General features: G+C 41.9%; 1 protein-coding gene across 12 annotated transcripts in view; it reads left to right on the plus strand.

Annotated features, from left to right (window-relative positions):
* The window catches only part of fryl (furry homolog, like), a 655772-nt gene that overhangs the window by 538692 nt on the left and 97498 nt on the right, over positions 1-19582 (plus strand). For all 12 annotated transcript variants that reach the window (XM_068035582.1, XM_068035639.1, XM_068035630.1 and 9 more), the window contains 4 exons: positions 669-872; positions 1222-1383; positions 3502-3576; positions 13864-14040. In XM_068035582.1, the coding sequence (XP_067891683.1) occupies positions 669-872; positions 1222-1383; positions 3502-3576; positions 13864-14040 (618 nt within the window). The remainder of the gene's footprint in view (positions 1-668; positions 873-1221; positions 1384-3501; positions 3577-13863; positions 14041-19582) is intronic.

Genomic DNA, 19582 nt, shown 5'->3' on the forward strand with positions numbered 1-19582 from the left:
AATAAGAGAAGAGGAAAGACGAGCTAGTTTTAGCATTTGACCACATTTGTAGATACATTCATTGCGGCTCATTATTGCAGTAACAAGAGCAAAATAAAAACCTGCACAGAGATTTGTGGGAGTATTTGATTTTTAGAACTATGGCATTGGCGGGTGGTTGGCTTATCATTTTGGAACATGAGATATGGTTCATGAAGTGATGAGAACAACTTCATGCCCGTGATTCCTCAATTTGGAGTCGTGCTGGGTGCAGAGACATGAGGTTGTTTTCCCTGGAGAATCAGAGGACAAGTTACTCCCAAATAATTCATTGTACCTCCTATCAGCTCGTTTTAGAATAGTGTTGTTTAAAGAAAACAACCCTAGCCAGTGTTTTATTTGCTCATGGGAGATAGTTGTCACTGGCAAGGCCAGCATTTATTGCCCATCCGTAATTGTAGTATTTTGCTTTTGTACCAATGTAAGTCTGTTCTTTTAACCCCACTGGGGCCTTGAAGTCGCAAAACTAACTCGCTCATACATTCCTTGGATTACAATTTTGTCACATTTAATTCGTGGGTTGTAATCAGATCTCAGCATATTTTGCAATAGTCCAATGGCAGCTTATTCAATATAAATAAGCTTTCTAGGTCTAGCAGTGCAATCATTGTTTTATTTATCTTATTTAGAGCCCATACTGGAAGGAAGCACTTAACATTCTGAAATTGGTGGTATCTCGTTCAGCTAGCCTTGTTGTGCCGGATGAAGTACACAGATCAAATTATGGAGGGGATTCCTCGACATCTCCTGAAATTTCATTCACAAAAATTTGGAACAATGCTTCAAAAGAATTGCCTGGAAAGACTCTAGATTTCCATTTTGACATCTCTGAGGTAGGTTAAATGCTGTTCATGGGCCTTAAAATAATGATGCTTATTGAAGGTAAATTTATTAACAGTGATCCTCCTAGTCAGTGTCCTAACAAAGACCAATTAAGTTTTTTTTATTTTTTGCAATTTTCTGTTCTGTGTAGTATGGTATCAGATTTATAGCACACACCTGTGTTAGTACTGAAAAATCTGGATGAAGTTTTTGCCCTTGTGTTCCACTGGTCTACTGTTACAGAGCTTACCTTGGGAATGTGAAAGTTTGTATTAGGTGTACAGCACAGAAAGCTCACCAGAACCAATTCTGTAAGTATACTGTGCTCATTTTATTTTAATGCCATTTTGATTTTAATAGACGCCAATTATAGGACAGAAGTATGGTGACCAACACAGTGCTGCATGCCGAAATGGAAAGCCGAAAGTCATTGCCGTCACTCGAAGTACTTCTTCTACATCTTCAGGGTCCAACTCAAATGCCTTGGTACCTGTCAGCTGGAAAAGGCCACAGCTATCCCAGGTACAGTGAACTCCACCCAAACTAGGCTCAGTTCATCTGGATAGATCATACTTACCCAAATCTAGTGCATTAAAAATTATGTTAGATTTTCCGGATCCTGAAGGGACTTGATAGGGTTGATACCAGAAAGATTATTCCTCTTGTGGGAGAGACTAGAACTAGGGGACACAGTTTAAAAATAAGAGGTGAGAGCAGGAAACGGCACTGATACAGTCATCAGTGTACCGGAAAAAGAGTTGGGGGAGGAGGCCTGAGTAGGACTGGAATGAGGAATGTTCGACATACCCCACAAAAATACAGGCATAACTAGGACCCATGCGGGTACCCATAGCAATACTTTATATTTGGAGGAAGGGGAGGTTGTTCAATGTGAGAACAAGTTCAGCCAGGTGGTAGTTGGGGACTGGTTGGACCTCTGTTCAAGGATGAAGCAGAATCCTGGTGGGGGATGGAGGTATAGAGAGATTGAAGAGAAGGTGATGAGGGCCAGGACACTGGAAATTGTCGAAATGACGTCGGGTGTCAGAAGAGTCACGGATGTAGGTGGGAAGAGACTGGACCAAGGGAGGAAAAAATAGAGTTGAGATAGGAAGAAATCAGTTCAGTGGGACAGAAACAGGCTGAACAATGGGTCTACCAGGACAAGTCTGTTTGTGGATTTTGGGAAGGAGGTAGAAGCAGGCTGTCTGGGGTTGCGGGACTATGAGGTGGGAAGCTGTAGAGGGAAGATCTACAGAGGAGATGAGGTCAGTGACAATCCTGGAGGTAGAGACTTGATGTTTGGTGGTAGGGTCATGCTCCGGGGGTGGGGGTGGGGGGGAGGTAGGAAAAAGTGTCTGAGAGTTGGCTTTTCTGATGAAAGGTCACAGGCCTGAAACGTTAACTCTGTTTCTCTCCCCACAGATGCTGCCAGACCTGCTGAGTATTTCCAGCACTTTGTGTTTATTTCAGATTTACAGCATCTGCAGTATATTGCTTTTATTAAAAATAAGAGGTCTCCCTTTTAAGACTGAGATGAAGAGATATTTTTTCTCTGAGGGTCATTAGTCTATGGAATTCTGTTCTCCAGAAAACAGTAGAGGCTGGGTCATTGAATATATTCAAAGGCTGAGTTAGATAGATTTTTGATAGACAAGAGAGTCGAGGGTTATGGGGGGGCAGACAGGGAAGTGGAGTTAAGACCGCAACCAGATTAGCCATGATTTTATCGAATGGTAGAGCAGGGTCGAATGGCCTCCTACTGTTCTATGTTCCCAGTTACTTGTCCCAGTATAGTGAAGACTTCGGCTGCAGTTATTGCATTGTAATTCAGCACCAATTGTAATCTTACTCAAAGCTGATGTGGAAAATGGAAAGTCATGCTTGTCCAGTAGGGGGTGCTCTTCAGAGCTTGTGATGTAGATATTGGAACAGAGAAGAGAGAACTTTACTCCGTATTTAACTTAAGCTATAACTTATCTAGTGTTGTTTGATGCTGGCACTAGATGTCTGCGCTGGATAAAATGACATTTCCTAGGTCTTGCACTCCTTGATGAACACATAAATACACCAAAAGTTATTAAAAATAAGTCAAAGCTATGAAGTACAGATTTACATGTTGTTCCAAATTGGTTGGGCCATACAAATACTACAATAATGGTGCATGCATATAGCACCTTTAATGTAGAAAAATATCCCAAGACGCTTCAAAGAAGATTTGCTGTTTATCACCTGACGATCCATTATTTTATGTGATGTATTCAACAGTTTTCTTTCTCTTGGCCCCCATGTTTCCAATCACGTAACCAATAGTTATTTTATTACTGTACACTGAGCGAGCCTTTGGTAATGGATATTGCTGTGCAGCATTATCAGTACAATAGAACCATGATGGTCTGACAATAGATGTAAGGTTATTTTTAGAAGAGGTGACACTCTGACTCAAACTTTGCTTTCTTAGCAGAAATATATGCATAAAAATTAAAATACAAAGCAGTGAAGTAGCCTGTTCATATTCAAAATGTAATCTGATCACATTCAAAGCTAGTGGTATTTTAGCTTGATATAATAAGTTTTTAAAAATGTTTTGAATCTTTTAACTTTTGTATTCTTTTGAAACATTTGTGTGTTTTATTTTAGAGGAGGACAAGAGAGAAATTAATGAATGTACTCTCACTTTGTGGCCAAGAAGTTGGTCTCCCAAAGAACCCATCAGTAAGTTACACGTTTTCATTCTGTCTAAAGTATGTTTCTAACTCTCACTACTGTACAATGTTTTTAAATAAAACCTTCTTTGTTTGAACATAGCTTTTCAATAGCTCTTTAAAAAATGGTATCTTCTGTCCTTGGTGGAAGCTGAGTAACCATTTTATTCATAAGGACCTAAGGAGAAAACAAGGACAAGAACAGACTCTCCCCATTGTTTTATCCCTCCAGTATGTTTAATTCATACAACCTAGCATCCAATTACCACTGGAATTTCAACATCAAGACTGTATACTTCTATACTCAGTCTGAGGGAGCTGGTAGAGATAGAGAGGATTTTGAGTGCTGAGGCACAGTGTTTTAGGCAGTAACCAATCAAGAAGTTTTTGGTCTTGCAAATGTTCAGCTGATTAAATTCTTGCACATTGAGGACTTGTCAGCTAAACAGTCAGAGGACACAAATGCCCACAGTGTCTGGAGAGGTAAAGCTAGTTATCAGCATACATGTGAAAGGTGACTTGCCCTTTGATGACATTATTATTAGGCAATGAGAAGAAGAGGGCCAAGTATTGAGCCTTGGAGCACACCCAATGTCTATGTAAAGGAGGAGGACAAAATGCAGATGACATATTGGCTGTGTTACAACTGGTACAAGTGGAATCAAGCTAAGCAGTGCCGTGGAGGTACAAACAGCAACAGAATAAAGAATAGTTTAGAAAAAGCAGGAATTAGATAGAGGAAAAAAAGCAAAGCCAACTAGCATGGTGTTGGAATGCATGTGTGTTAATACGAGTAGTATTAAAAATAAGGATGAGCTGAAAACACAGGTAGTCACACGGTTATGATGTAGTGCCTATAACAGAGACCTCAGTTAAACATGGGCAGGAATGGGAAGCAAATATTCCTGGTGACAATTTAATCGCAAGGGATAAGGAAGGAGGCAGTATTGATCAAGGATTATATTGCAGTTCTAAGAGACTCTTACATTGCTGACTGTGAACTATAGACCTCCAAATAGTGAGAATGAGGTAGGAGAGCAAATCTGCAGGCAAGTTCCAGAGAAATTTTAAAATAATAGAGCTGTAATAGTAGGGGACTTCAATTATCCTAATACAGACTGGGGGAAAACAGTGTAAAGGACACAGAGGGTGAAGAATTTCTAAAATGTGCACAGGTGAACTTCCTTAATCAGTATGTTTTTAGCTGATCAAGGAAGGAAGCAATGCTGGACCTAGTCTCGGAGTGTGTATCAATGGGAGAACATCTGGGTAATAGTGATCATAAGATAATTACGTTAAAAGTAGTTACAGAAATGGTCTTATGGAGGCAGAGGACATAATAGGTACTGAATGAATACTTTGTATCATCAGTGGTGGAAAAACTAGAGAAAAATATCAAGTACAAATGAATTCTCATTTGGAGAAGCATGAGTAATAAGGGACAGCTAGCATGGACTTGTTTAAAGGCAAATCATGTCTAACTAACCAGATTGAGTTCTCTGATGCAGTAACAGACAAAGTTGATGAAGATAATGCAGTACATGTATATATGGACTTTCAGAAGGCATTTAATAAAGTACTACATAACAGACATAGTTGGAAAATAAAAGCACGTGGTATTAAAGGGACAGTGGTAACTCGGGTACATAATTGACTAAGTGATAGGAGGCAGATGTTTTTCTGACTGGAGAGAAGTATGCTGTGGGGTGAAGAGGACTACTTTGCAGGGTTGTAGGGAAAAGATTAGGGAGTGGGAATGAGTAATGCTTTCAAAGAGCTAACGCAGGCACAGTGGGCCGAATACTGCCTTCTGTGCTGTATAAATCTATATTGCCTCTTTTAAAGACTGCTAACCAGAATTTTTTCTTTTTTTTTCTTCATTCTTTTATGGGATGTGGGCGTTGCTGGCAAGGCCAACATTTTTACCCATCCCTAATTGTCCTTGACAACTGAGTGGCTTGCTAGGCCATTTCAGAGGGCAGTTAAGAGTCAATCAATCACATTGTGTGGGTCTGGAGTCAGATGTAGGCCAGACCAGGTAAAGACAGCAGATTTCCTTCCCTAAAGGATATTATTGAACCAGATGGGTTTTTACGACAATCAATGATAGTTGCATGGCATCATTACTGAGACTAGCTTTCAATTCCAGGTTTTTATTAATTAATTGAGTTTAAATTCCACCAGCTGCCATGGTGGAATTTTAACCTGTGTCCCCAGGGCATTAGCTTGGGCCTCTGGATTACTAGTTCAGTGGCATTACCAATACGTCACTATCTCCCCATATGTGTAATTGCACACATTATTCATGTACACTTTGATCAGTGTATCATAGAGCTTCAGTCTAACCTCTGTAGACTATATTGTTCTGGTTATGTATCCCAAAGCTTCTGCTTTCTAAATTATTTTTCATCATTATCTTGATGATGCCTATTATCATTACTAGATCACTTTTGAAGTATCCCTGTGCTAATTCTGTATACTTATGCTACTCATTCTTTCTTCCAGTATGCAATATTTTGTGTTTTTTCTCATTGAGCTATCTTCACTGTTCTCCTTCCCACTTCTGCACCAAGCAACTTCTCATCCTCGATGATTTCAACCTGCATCTCAGCTCATCATTCTCTCTCTCCTGAGTTTACTGCCCTCTTTTCCCTTAATCTGTCCCTCCATATAAACTCCAACCCATATTCACGGCCATTCCCTTTACATTGCCATTCCACATGACGTCGCTACTCCCATCGTATCAATCACAGTTAAGGCCACTTCTGGTCATTTCCTTGTATCAATCTTCACCCACATCCCCTCTTCCCTGTCTCAACCCTACTTCCTTCTGCGCCCACCCATGGAAAAACACAATCTCCCAATTCGCTTTCAACTGTCCAAATCCCAACTATCTGGCTTTTAGCTATCCACTCACTACAATATTTCTGCAGCTACTAATTTGCTCAACTGCACCCTAACCTCCACCTTTGGTGCCATAGTGCCCACTAAAACTATTACTCTCTCTGACCTAGGCTTTCCCCCAGTATGGCCTTTACATCTCCGTTTCTTTAAATATAAGGGATGCAGACTTGAACAATACAGTGGACAACTATTTAGCTTTTCACCGTAAGATCTGGCTGGACCACACAAAGCACTGTTGGGTCCTACTCTCGTCTGCTAATATTGCTTATTATTCCAGGATCACCTGGAATGCAAAGATAATCCACAGCTTCCTTTCTATTATCATGAATGGTTATAATCCATCCTCCTTTCCACTAAACCTTTTTAATATCGCAATTTTATATTACATGGGTCTTCCTGGCGGTGTAGTGGTGATGTTACAGGCCTAGTAATCCAGAGGCCCTGACGAATGCTGTGGGGACACAAGTTCAAATCCCACCATGGCAGCTAGTGGAATTTAAATTCAGTTAATTACAAATCCAGAATTAATAGCTAGTCTTAGTAGTGGTAACCATGAAACTACTGGATTAGTGTAAAAATCCATCCGGAAGGAAAATCCATCCATATGGAAGGAAATCTGCCATCCTTACTGCGTCTGGCCTGCATTTGACCCCAGACCCACAGCAATGTTGTAGACTCTTAACTGCCCTCTGAAACGGCCTAGCAAGCCACTCAGTTGTACCAAACTGCTAAAGAAAAGTAAAAAAAGAATAAAACCAGGTAAATGACCTGGCATCGACCTAGGCACTGGAAACAACAGCACACCCTACCCAATCGACCTTGCAAAGTCCTTATACCAACATCTGGAGACTTGTGCCAAAATTGGGAGAACTGACTCAAAGACTAGTCAAGGAACAGCCTGACATAGTCATCCTCATCGAATCATACCTTACAATGTCGCAGTCTCCTCCTTTACCACCCACCAGAGGTGGCAACACAGTGGTATACAGTCAGGGGGTGTTCCCCAGGGAGTTCTCAACATTGTCTCTGGAACCCATGAAGTCTCATGGCATCAGGTCAAATATGGGCAAGGAAACCTCCTACTGATTACCATCTATCGCCCTCTCTCAACTGATGAATCAGTACTCCTCCATGTTGAACACCACTTGGAAGAAGCACTGAGGGTAGCAAGGGCACAGAATGTACTCTGAGTGGGGGACTTCCATACCCATCACCAAGAGTCGCTCGGTACACCACTACTGACCGAGCTGGCCAAGTCCTGACATTACATATTGAATAACAATGTAGTTCTGATTTACTTTTTTCCTCCTTTCTTGATTTCTTTCCCTCCCCTCCTCTCCTCAGTCTGCCCTCCTTCCTCCCCCCCCACCCCCACCCCTTTCAAACCAAAGGTACAAATTTTGGTTTATAAACATGCTACAAGTGTTATACATAGGACCAGTTACAGACAGCAGTGTGATCAGAAAACTTTCTTCTTCTCGGAGGTCTGACCTTAACCAGCTTATGACTGTCTCCCTCTGGAGTCTGGCAGCCTCATCGGGTGGGCGGGCAGGGGAACATTGTCATAAATCATGAATGGCTATAATCCATCCCCCTTTCCATTAAATCTTTTTAATATCGCAATTTTATATTACATGGGTCTTCCAAAGGATGGAGTGCCCCTGTATTGTATAGTGCGATTGCATATCCCATTTTGTCATAGGTTATAGAAAATTGCCCAGGTATGTCCTGTGCACAAAATGCAGGACAAATCCAAGCTGGCCAGTTACCTCCCCATCAGTCTACTCTGGATCATCAGCAAAGTGATGGAAGGTGTCATCGACAGGGCTATCAAGCAGCACTTACACAGCAATAACCTGCTCACTGATGCTCAATTTGGGTTCCTCCAAAGCCACTCAGCTCCAGATCTCATTATAGCCTTAGTCCAAACATGGACAAAAGAGCTGAACACAAGAGGTGAGGCGAGAGTGATTGCCCTTGACGTCAAGGTAGCATTTAACAGAGTGTGACATCAACGAGCCCTAGTAAAATTGAAGTCAATGAGAATCAAGGGAAAACTCTTCTGGCTGGAGGCATACTTGGCACAAAGGAAGATGATTGTGGTTGTTTAAGACCAAACATCTCAGCCCCAAGATATCACTACAGGAGTTTCTCAGGGTAGTGTCTTAAACCCAGCTGCATCATAAATGACCTTCCCTCTCTCGTAAGGTCAGAAGTAGAGACGTTCACTGATTGCACATTATTCAGTACCATTTGCGACTCCTCAGATACTGAAGCAGTCAGTGTCCATACAAGACCTGGACAACATTCAGGCTTGGGCTGGTAAGTGGCAAGTAACATTCGTGCCACAAGTGCCAGGCAGTGACCATCTCCAACAGGAGAGAATCTAACCATCTCCCTTTGACATTCAATGGAATTACCATCAATATTCTGGGGGTTACCATTGTCCAGAAACTTAGCTTACAGCCACAGTATTTATATATCTGGTCAAGAGCAGGTCAGAGACTGGGAATTCTGTGACAAGTAACTTACCACCTAACTCCCCAAAGCCTGTCCACCAGCTACAAGGCACAAGTCAGGAATGCGATGGAAAACTCTCCACTTGCCTGGATGATTGCAGCTCCAACAACACTCAAGAAGCTTGACACCAACCAGGACAAAGCAGACTGCTTGATCAGCACCCCATCCACCACCTTAAATGTTCACTCCCTCTACCACTGGCGTGCAGTGGCAGCAGTGTGTACCATACACAAGATGCACTACAGCAACTTGCCAAGCCTCCTTCAACAGTACCTTCCAAACCCACAACCTCTACCACCTAGAAGGACAAGTGCAACAGATGCTTGGGAACACCACCGCCTGCAAGTTCCCTCTTCAAGTCGCATACCTTCCTGACTTGGAACTACATCACCGTTACTTCACTGTTGTTTGGTCAAAAACCTTGCACTCCCTACCTAACAGCACTGTGGGTGTACCTACATCAGACGGACTGCAGCGGTTCAAGAAGGCAGCTCACCGCCACCTCAAGGGCAATTGGGTATGGGCAACAAATGCTGGCCTTGCCAGCAACCCTCTGATCCCCTGAAAGAGTAAAAAAAAGTGTGAGGAGCTTGTGGACGGCTTTGTCATTAAGATTGAGACCATCCAAGCAGCTGCCTCTTCAACTTCCATCCCTTACCTTAGCCCACCGGGCAAAATTTCCTCTAAAGTTCCCTGCTGGCCTAGCTCAGAACTCGCATTGTTCTCTAGTTTCTCTCCTATCTCCCCTCATCGTCCTCCAGCTCATCTTGTCCAGGAGATCCATCTCCTGCACCCTCTACCCTATTCCCATTAAACTGCTGCCCACTCAGCTTTCCTTCCTGGTCCACATTTTAGCTGATTTTGTTAACAGTTCTCACTCTTCAGATACTGTGTCTCTTCCTTCAAATCTGCCGTCATCCCCTCTCTGCTCAAAAGAACAACCCTTGACACCGCTGTCATTGCAAGCTACTGCCCCGTCTCCAACCTCCCTTTCCTCTCCAAAGTCCTTGAATGCTTTGTCATCTTCCAAATCCATGCTCATCTTGCTTGGAAATCCATATTGGGATCAGTCAGGTGCCTGTGTTACAACCGGCCACTCCATTCAAAGCCCCCAATCAAAATATACGATTCTGATTGTGGTGGGAGAAACGCACTGTTAATTCAATCCTGTCCCTCCACAGATCGCCTAACATATCATTTTAACTTTGCAAACTAAAGAGAGATCCAGCCAAATTGTACCATCTATTAACCAAACCAGGTGTCTTTAAATCAACAAATTAACTGTTTAATTAGAAAAACTAAATTCTTAAACGCTACGAAGGTATAAGCAACATTTAAAATAGAAAAAATTAGAGTCCTTGCAGATTTAAGACAGCCGTCTGATGGGAAGAAAAGTTTCTTCAACAGTAGAACAGTCCGTACTCTAATCCAGAAATTGAAATTGTTGCTTTCCTTCTCCGGCAATGCATGTCTACAATTAACAATTTGCAAACACTTTTTCATGAATCAATTTGGCTTCAGAATTTTTGAGGGATAAAAGATTGTCACAGACTAAATTCTCTTCCTTCAGTTTAAGTGGTCTGAGAGCGCTCCTTTCAGGTGCTAACACGCAGCTGTCTGTCTGTTTCTCCGTTAGAACAGGCTGTTTTTCCACTATAAGACAGTTCAAAATTAAATTGTAACACATGTATCTCTCGATGCTCAGTCTGAGTGGCTGTATCCAAGGCAACCAGGATGCATCCTTTGAAGCTGATTGGTTCTCTCTCTCTATGGTTGTGTCTAACGGCCACCAAAATGCACTTTCTGGGTAACTCCTGAGGCCTACTTGTTCTTAAAACCATACTGATCCTTTGCTGTCTTAAAGACACACCACATATTTCCACAGAAAGAAAAAAAAAGACAGGATCATGACACCTGTCCCTGTCACAGTAACAAGACGGCTCTTACCAAAGTCACATTTTACATTCTATGTGACTTTGACAAAAGAAAACTGTCCCTCCTTCTTGTTCTCGACCTGTCTGCAGCCTTTGGCACAGTTCACCACACCATCCTCCTCCAACACCTCTCCACCGTCGTCCAGCTGGATGGGACTGCAAACGTTTAGCTCCATCTTATCGTAGCCAGAGAAGCACCTGCAATGGCTTCTCTTCCTGCTGCCGCACCAGTACCACTGGTTTCCCCCAAGGATCTGTTCTTGGGCCCATCCTGTTTCTCATTTGAGCCCTGCTGATCAGCAACATCATCTGAAAACAGTGTCAGTTTTCACATGTATGCTGCCGACACCCAGCTCTACTGCAACCACCTCTCCGGACTCCTCCACTGTCTCCAAATTATCAGACTGCTTGTCTGACATCCACTACTATATAAGTAGAAGTTTCGTCCAGTTAAATATTGGGAAGACCAAAGCCATCGTCTTCGGTCCCTGCCACAACCTCTTTTCCCTAACTGTTGACTCCATCCTTCTCCCTGACAACTGTCTGAGGCTGAACCAAACTGTTCATAACCTTGGCGCCATATTTGAACACAAGCTGAGCTCCTGACCACACATATGTGCCAATATTAACACTGCCTATCTCCATCTCCATAATATCGCTCAACTTCACCCTGCCCCAGCTCATCTGCTGCTGAAACCCTAAAACACAGGTTTGTTACCTCTAGACATGACGATTCCAATGCGCTCCTGGCTGGCCTCCCATATTCTACCCTTTGTAAACTTGAGGTCATCCAAAACTCTGCTGTCCATGTCCTTACTCACACCAAGTCCTGTTCAGCTCTCACCCCTGACTGACACTGGCTCCCAGTTAAGCCATGTTGATTTTAGAACTTTTATCCTTGTTTTCAAATCTCTCCATGACCTTGCCCTGCCCTATGTCTGTACACCCCCACAACCCTCCCAGATATCTTCCCTCCTCTAATTCTGGTCTCTTGAGCATTCCTAATTTTAATTGTTCCATCATTGGTGGCCAGACGTTCAGCTACCAAGGCCCTAAACTCTGGAATTCCTTCCCTAAATCTCTCTACCTCTCTCTCCTCCTTTAAGACCCTCCTTAAAGCCTACCACTTTGATCAAACGTTTGGTCATCTGCCCTAATGTCTCCATTTGTGTCTCGGTGTCAAATTTTCTGTTACAACGCTCCTGTGAATTGCCTTTGGACATTATATTATGTTAAAGGCACTATATAAATACAAGTTTCCGTTTGCCTGTATTAAATTTCTGTTTTAAATTGCCTTTTATCTACTCAGTTGCATAACTAATCTAAATACAAAACTTCAATTGCATCCTCCATCCCTGCTGCCTTCCCTATTTTTATATCATTTACAAATTTAACAAACTTACTGCTGCTTTCTATATCCCAGGTTGTCTTATGTGGACACAAATACTAGAGGAGCACTGATCTCTGCGATACACTATTCACCATCTCCCACAATATGATGCTATGCATATCACAATTATTGTTATCTAGATTTCTTTTAATCCAAATTTGTAATACTGTCCTGCATTTTACCCTGGATTCTCATGCGTTAGTTTAATTAGCAATGTTTCATGTAGGACTTTGTCATATGCCTTCTGGAAATCTAAATAAACTACGACAAATGGTAGGGATTCCCATTATCCCTAATTTTTGTAATGTTCGCTGAAGAGTTGAGTTTGCCAAGCAAGACCTTTCTCCTAAATCATGTTGATTGTTTAATTATTAAACTACCACTATCCAATACAGTCGTCAAACCAATTCCTTACTCATGTTTAAATTATTTTATCCATTATTGAAGCGTGTTTGTAGATACCTGGAACTGATTTGTTTCCCTTTTAAAACTTGAGATCTGTTTGCTAGCTTCCAATGCTATAGGATCACTGCAGTGCCCAGTAAAACTCAGGACTGTTGCCAACCCCACATAAATTTTCTCCTTGTTTCCATTGATGCCCTATTGTTACATCACAGCTCTTCCCTCTTCCATATCTATTAAAAACTCTTTATTGCAGTATATTAGTTATGGCTTTGTTCTTATCCTTTTTAGTTGCCATCCCTCTTTTGTAACCAACCAAGATTACCCCGAAGCAATACCAGCTGTGATTAATCAAAACCCATTAACTTGCCCCAACCAGTCAGCCATTCTCTTCACCCCTATGATTCTACTCACAAATTTGCTTCCCCTTGCAAAGCTTGGCAGTGACACTGAAAACTTGACTATATGGATCCATGAACTTGAAAGCAATGTGTAGAAACTTGGTTTTGGGAATTTTGGACTGCTGCCTCCCTCATGTCGTTTATTCTTATGTAGACAACCACTAAAACTGGCTTCTCCCCTGGCCCCTTCATCCGCTTATCTACAAGCTTGGCATGTGGAAAACTAATCATTCCATATTTTCTTCATCTCTGGCACAAAAGAAATTAGCTGCATATCTACCAGTTTTACTGTTGCTATAACCTGTCTTTTTTCTCCCACATTTGCCTTAGTCTGCTAAAATTCCTTATTACTTCCTCCTTACCTTTTGTATGTATTCCTCTAGTGTTTTGTGTATTCTGAAGCCAATTAATGTTACTTTTTTATTACTGCAGTATATAAATAAATCCTTTTTTAGTTCCAATTAATCTCTTCAGTCCCATTCATGAAGCCTATGTATCAAAATGCCATTAAGACTTGAAATACAACTTCTACCAGCCGCAGGAAGAGGTAAATTGGGGCAAGAAAGAAATCTGTGACACACTTCTTGGAACCCAGGTAATAGATTTAGGAGCTGGTCACGTATCCAGTCTCAGACAATGGAGGGTGTCACAAGGAGGCCTAAAGATTAGAAAAAATATTTCATGTAGAAACATGTTTTTTGCAAATGAGTGATACGCCTGTGTATAATTGCAAAACACTTTTTTAGGTTGTATTTTCATCCAGTGAAGACCTAGACATTGCAGAACAACAGACAAGTTTAATCTCCACAACTGAAGATCCAATCAGAGAAGAGGAAGTACCAGTAGAGGACGCTAATAGTGAACAGCAATTTGGAGTGTTAAAGGATTTTGATTTTTTAGATGTCGAACTGGAAGATGCAGAGGTAAGAAACTTCTGTAGCAGTTTAAGATGGCAAACTAAAATCACACCTCTTTTATATTGTATTGCACCAAGGGCATGGTCATCAAGCCAAGTACCACAAAAGGAAAATGGCATTGTAACGTTGTACCAAAGTTGCACTTTATTAGTCTTGAAGCAGTAGATCGGACTGGAACAGATTCTAATAAAACTTGAATTAGTCAATTACAATTTAGATCACTGTTTAAAGTCATTCTTTTTTCTTTTTTGATATTTAGTAAAACAAAAAGTTTGTAACATGGATTTCAGGCATTAATTTAAACTAAACAAATCAAAAATAGAACAAAAGGTCCATTGTACAAATTGAAGATGTCATCGGAACATGAGTGGGGTATTGAACCATATGAACTTATTTCATCATTTTGTCAGCCATCGGAGTTCTTTTTAATCCCAATTCTCTTGTCGTTTCTCCATATTCCTAATACCTTTACAGTGACAACTTGCATTTATGTAGCACCTTTAATGTAGAAAAATGTCTCCAAGCACTTCAGGGGTGTAATCAAAAAATGCATAGTCAGCCAAAGGAGGAGTCTGGAGGTAAAAAAGGCATAAATAAGGATTCCACTTGCAGATGGGTTGAGGTAGGGATGAAGATGGGTGGTGGTATGGAGGTACAATTAGTTGATCTTTATGATGGAGAGGTAATGGATTAGGAAGTTTAGTTTGGGATTGATTGAATGCAATGCTGAAATTGCAAGCAATCTGGTTCAATCCAGGGCGGCACAGTGGCGCAGTGGTTAGCACCGCAGCCTCACAGCTCCAGGGACCCGGGTTCGATTCCGGGTACTGCCTGTGTGGAGTTTGCAAGTTCTCCCTGTGTCTGCGTGGGTTTTCTCCGGGTGCTCCGGTTTCCTCCCACAAGCCAAAAGACTTGCAGGTTGATAGGTAAATTGGCCATTATAAATTGTCACTAGTATAGGTAGGTGGTAGGGAAAGATAGGGACAGGTGGGGATGTTTGGTAGGAATATGGGATTAGTGTAGGATTAGTATAAATGGGTGGTTGATGTTCGGCACAGACTCGGTGGGCCGAAGGGCCTGTTTCAGTGCTGTATCTCTAATCTAATCTAATCTAATCTGAAGCAGGAATCAGGCAGGAGAATGGATTCAGTGGCAAGGATATGGGGTTTGTAATGGGGGTCAAAGACGATGGCTTTGGTCTTCGGTATTTAACTGGAGGAACATGTGGCTTATCTACTTCCTAATTAGATTTCGCTTTTAGATACCCAGATTGATTTGACATCTGTAGCTTTCTGTAGCAGTGCATCACAACCCTTTGCATGCAGAACTTCTTTCTGGATTCACTTTTAACAAGCATAGATTGACTTTTGAGAGTCAAATGACAATTTAGCTCCATGGTATCACTTGTGATTCAAAAGATTATGGGTTCAAACCACACTGCAGGATTTGAACATACAATCTAGGTTGACATGTCAATGTAGTACCAAGGGAGCACTGCACTGTTGGAGGTGCCTTCTTTCGAATGAGATGGTAAACCGAGGTCCCAACTGCTTATTCAAGTGGCTACAAAAGATCCCATGGCTCTGTACAAAGAAGAGTGGGGAGGTTCTCAACCCACGTCAGCAAAGTAGATTAACTGGCCATTTAACTCATTGCTAATTTGGAATCTTGTGAAAATATTGGCTTCTGTCATAATAACAATGACCTCACTGCTGGAGAATGTCACCAGTCACTGTGATATTTGCTCAAGTCAATGTTTAATTACAGTATATTTTCTCACATTTATACTACCTTTCTAACTTGAAAAAAGTGGGCCTATGTGGTATATTGTATACAAGTGCACAATGCCAGACAGTGGCCATGGCTCCCATGTATTCCCAATCTCACTTAGGCCTCCTTAAACAAGCTGATTTTCCCTTGAGAGAAGAAGAAAGGCAGGGAATTAGCAAGTCACATATTCCTCCTAGTGACAGGATAAGGATTGGGAATATGTCGGCTATCTTCTTACCTGGAGCTCCAAAAGGATAGGGAAAAAATAACTCAAACTGGGAGAATGGAGTATTAAAGGATTTGATCACAGTTTCTTGGCTGGTTAATTACTTTGTGATTTTAAAAAAAATCTTGGGGTACAGTATAATAAAAGCAAAATACTGCGGATGCTGGAAATCTGAAACAAAAACAAGAAATGCTGGATTCACTCAGCAGGTCTGGCAGCATCTGTGGAAAGAGAAGCAGAGTTAACGTTTCGGGTCAGTGACCCTTCTTCGGAACTGACAAATATTAGAAAAGCCACAGATTATAAACAAGTGAGGTGGGGGTTGGGCAAGAGATAACAAAGGAGAAGGTGCAGATTGGACCAGGCCACATAGCTGACCAAAAGGTCACAGAGCAAAGGCAAACAATATGTTAATGGTGTTTTGAAAGACAAAGCATTAGTACAGATTAGGTGTGAATATACTGAATATAGAACATCAGCAAGTGCAAACCTGAAGAAAAACAACCTGAAAAAAACAGTGGGTAAGCAAACTGAACAAACTAAGATGAAATGAAATAAATGCAAAAAATGTAAAAAGGAATGCAAAAAAAAGGAAGAAAAAATAACTAAAAATGACTAAAAATGAAAGTAAAGTGGGGGGCTGTCATGCTCTGAAATTATTGAACTCAATGTTCAGTCCGGCAGGCTGTAGTGTGCCTAATCGGTAGATGAGATGCTGTTCCTCGAGCTTGCGTTGATGTTCACTGGAACACTGCAGCAATCCCAGGACAGAGATGTGAGCATGAGAGCAGGGGGGAGTGTTGAAATGGCAAGCAACCGGAAGCTCAGGGTCCTGCTTGCGGATATCCAAAGGATCATCCTCCGCCATTTTCGCCACCTCCAGCGTGATGCCACTACCAGTCGCATCTTCCCCTCCCTTCCCCTGTCAGCATTCCGAAGGGATCGTTCCCTCCGCGACACCCTGGTCCACTCCTCCATTACCCCCACCACCTCGTCCCCGTCCCAGGGCACCTTCCCTTGCAATCGCAGGAGGTGTAATACCTGCCCATTTACCTCCTCTCTCCTCACTATCCCAGGCCCCAAACACTCCTTTCAGGTGAAGCAGCGATTTACTTGTACTTCTTTCAATGTAGTATACTGTATTCGCTGCTCACAGTGTGGTCTCCTCTACATTGGGGAGACCAAGCGCAGACTGGGTGACCGCTTTGCAGAACATCTCCGCTCAGTCCGCAAGCAGGACCCTGAGCTTCCGGTTGCTTGCCATTTCAACACTCCCCCCTGCTCTCATGCTCACATCTCTGTCCTGGGATTGCTGCAGTGTTCCAGTGAACATCAACGCAAGCTCGAGGAACAGCATCTCATCTACCGATTAGGCACACTACAGCCTGCCGGACTGAACATTGAGTTCAATAATTTCAGAGCATGACAGCCCCCCACTTTACTTTCATTTTTAGTCATTTTTAGTTATTTTTTCTTCCTTTTTTTTGCATTCCTTTTTACATTTTTTGCATTTATTTCATTTCATCTTAGTTTGTTCAGTTTGCTTACCCACTGTTTTTTTCAGGTTGTTTTTCTTCAGGTTTGCACTTGCTGATGTTCTATATTCAGTATATTCACACCTAATCTGTACTAATGCTTTGTCTTTCAAAACACCATTAACATATTGTTTGCCTTTGCTCCGTGACCTTTTGGTCAGCTATGTGGCCTGGTCCAATCTGCACCTTCTCCTTTGTTATCTCTTGCCCAACCCCCACCTCACTTGTTTATAATCTGTGACTTTTCTAATATTTGTCAGTTCCGAAGAAGGGTCACTGACCCGAAACGTTAACTCTGCTTCTCTTTCCACAGATGCTGCCAGACCTGCTGAGTGAATCCAGCATTTCTTGTTTTTGTGTTAGGGGTACAGTATGTTCCTTTAACAACATAATGTAAGAAATAGGAGCAGGAGTAGACTATATAGCCCCTCAATATTACTCTGCCATTCAATACAATCATGGCTGATCATCTGTCTCAACTCCTTTCCCACCTGCTCCCCATTTCCCTTAATTCCCCGAGAGACCAAAAATCTGTCTATTTTCGCCTTAACAATACTCAATGATGGGACATCTGCAACTTTCTGGGGTAGAGAATTCCAAAGATTCATAACCCTATGAGTGAAGAAATTTCTCCTAAATCCTAATCCTAAATGATAGTCTCCGGATAAGGAGTCAATTACTTTCAGAGTTGCATGCCTTTAAAATATAATAAACTTTTTATTATTTTAAAGGTCAAACATGATTGCTTATCATTTAATACATGTGCAGGTGAAAACATTTTCCAATTACCTTCTTACAATTGATTTAGCCTCTATCTAAAGGCAATATTTTTTATCATAGTATTGTAAAATTACTTTCTGCAAAGAAAGGTTTGTGAAAACTGTGCATAAATGTGAACTTGTAGATATTTGCTGTGTTGATACTACAAACCAATTCTCCAATCTGATCTTTCAGGGTGTGAAGCTTCACAAATTTTACCATTCAGGGTGCGAAATTGGTGTTATATTTTAGGAGCAGGATTTTGATGATGTAGGTGTGTTTAAGTATCAGACTGCTCATCAAAGGAACAAGTGTTCCAACTTGAAATTTGGTGTTTAATTTGTAGCTCCAAAAAGGGAGGATAATGTTATGTTCATCTGTACTTAAAAACTCATCACCAGATCCTAAATATATTCCTAAGCAATCTCACTGAATGCTGAACTATTTTACATCTGAGGTAACTGACTCAAAGAACCAAGAACAAAGAACAGTACAGCACCGGAACAGGCCATTCGGCCCTCCGAGCCTGCGCCGATCCTGATGCCTGCCTAAACTAACACCTTCTGCACTTCCGGGGCCCATATCCGTCTATTCCCTTCCTATTCATGTATTTGTCAAGATGTCTCTAAAACGTCGCTATCGTATCTGCTTCCACCACCTCCCCTGGCAGCAAGTTCCAGGCACTCACCACCCTCTGTGTAAAAAAAACTTGCCTCGCACATCCCCTCTAAACTTTGCCCCTCGCACCTTAAACCTATGTCCCCTAGTAACTGACTCGTCCACCCTGGGAAAAAGCTTCTGACTATCCATTCTGTCCATGCCGCTCATAACTTTGTAAACCTCTATCATGTCACCCCTCCACCTCCGTTGTTCCAGTGAAAACAATCCGAGTTTTTCCAACCTCTCCTCATAGCTAATGCCCTCCAGACCAGGCAACATCCTGGTAAACCTCCTCTGTACCCTCTCCAAAGCCTCCACGTCCTTTTGGTAGTGTGGCGACCAGAATTGCGCGCAATATTCTAAGTGTGGCCTAACTAAGGTTCTGTACGGCTGCAGCATGACTTGCCAATTTTTATACTCTATGCCCCGACCGATGAAGGCAAGCATGCCGTATGCCTTCTTGACTACCTTATCCACCTGCGTTGCCACTTTCAGTGACCTGTGGACCTGTACGCCCAGATCTCTCTGCCTGTCAATACTCCTAAGGGTTCTGCCATTTACTGTATACCTCCCACCTGCATTAGACCTTCCAAAATGC

Source organism: Heterodontus francisci, chromosome 1 (genome assembly GCF_036365525.1).
Source record: "Heterodontus francisci isolate sHetFra1 chromosome 1, sHetFra1.hap1, whole genome shotgun sequence".
NCBI lineage: Eukaryota > Metazoa > Chordata > Chondrichthyes > Heterodontiformes > Heterodontidae > Heterodontus > Heterodontus francisci.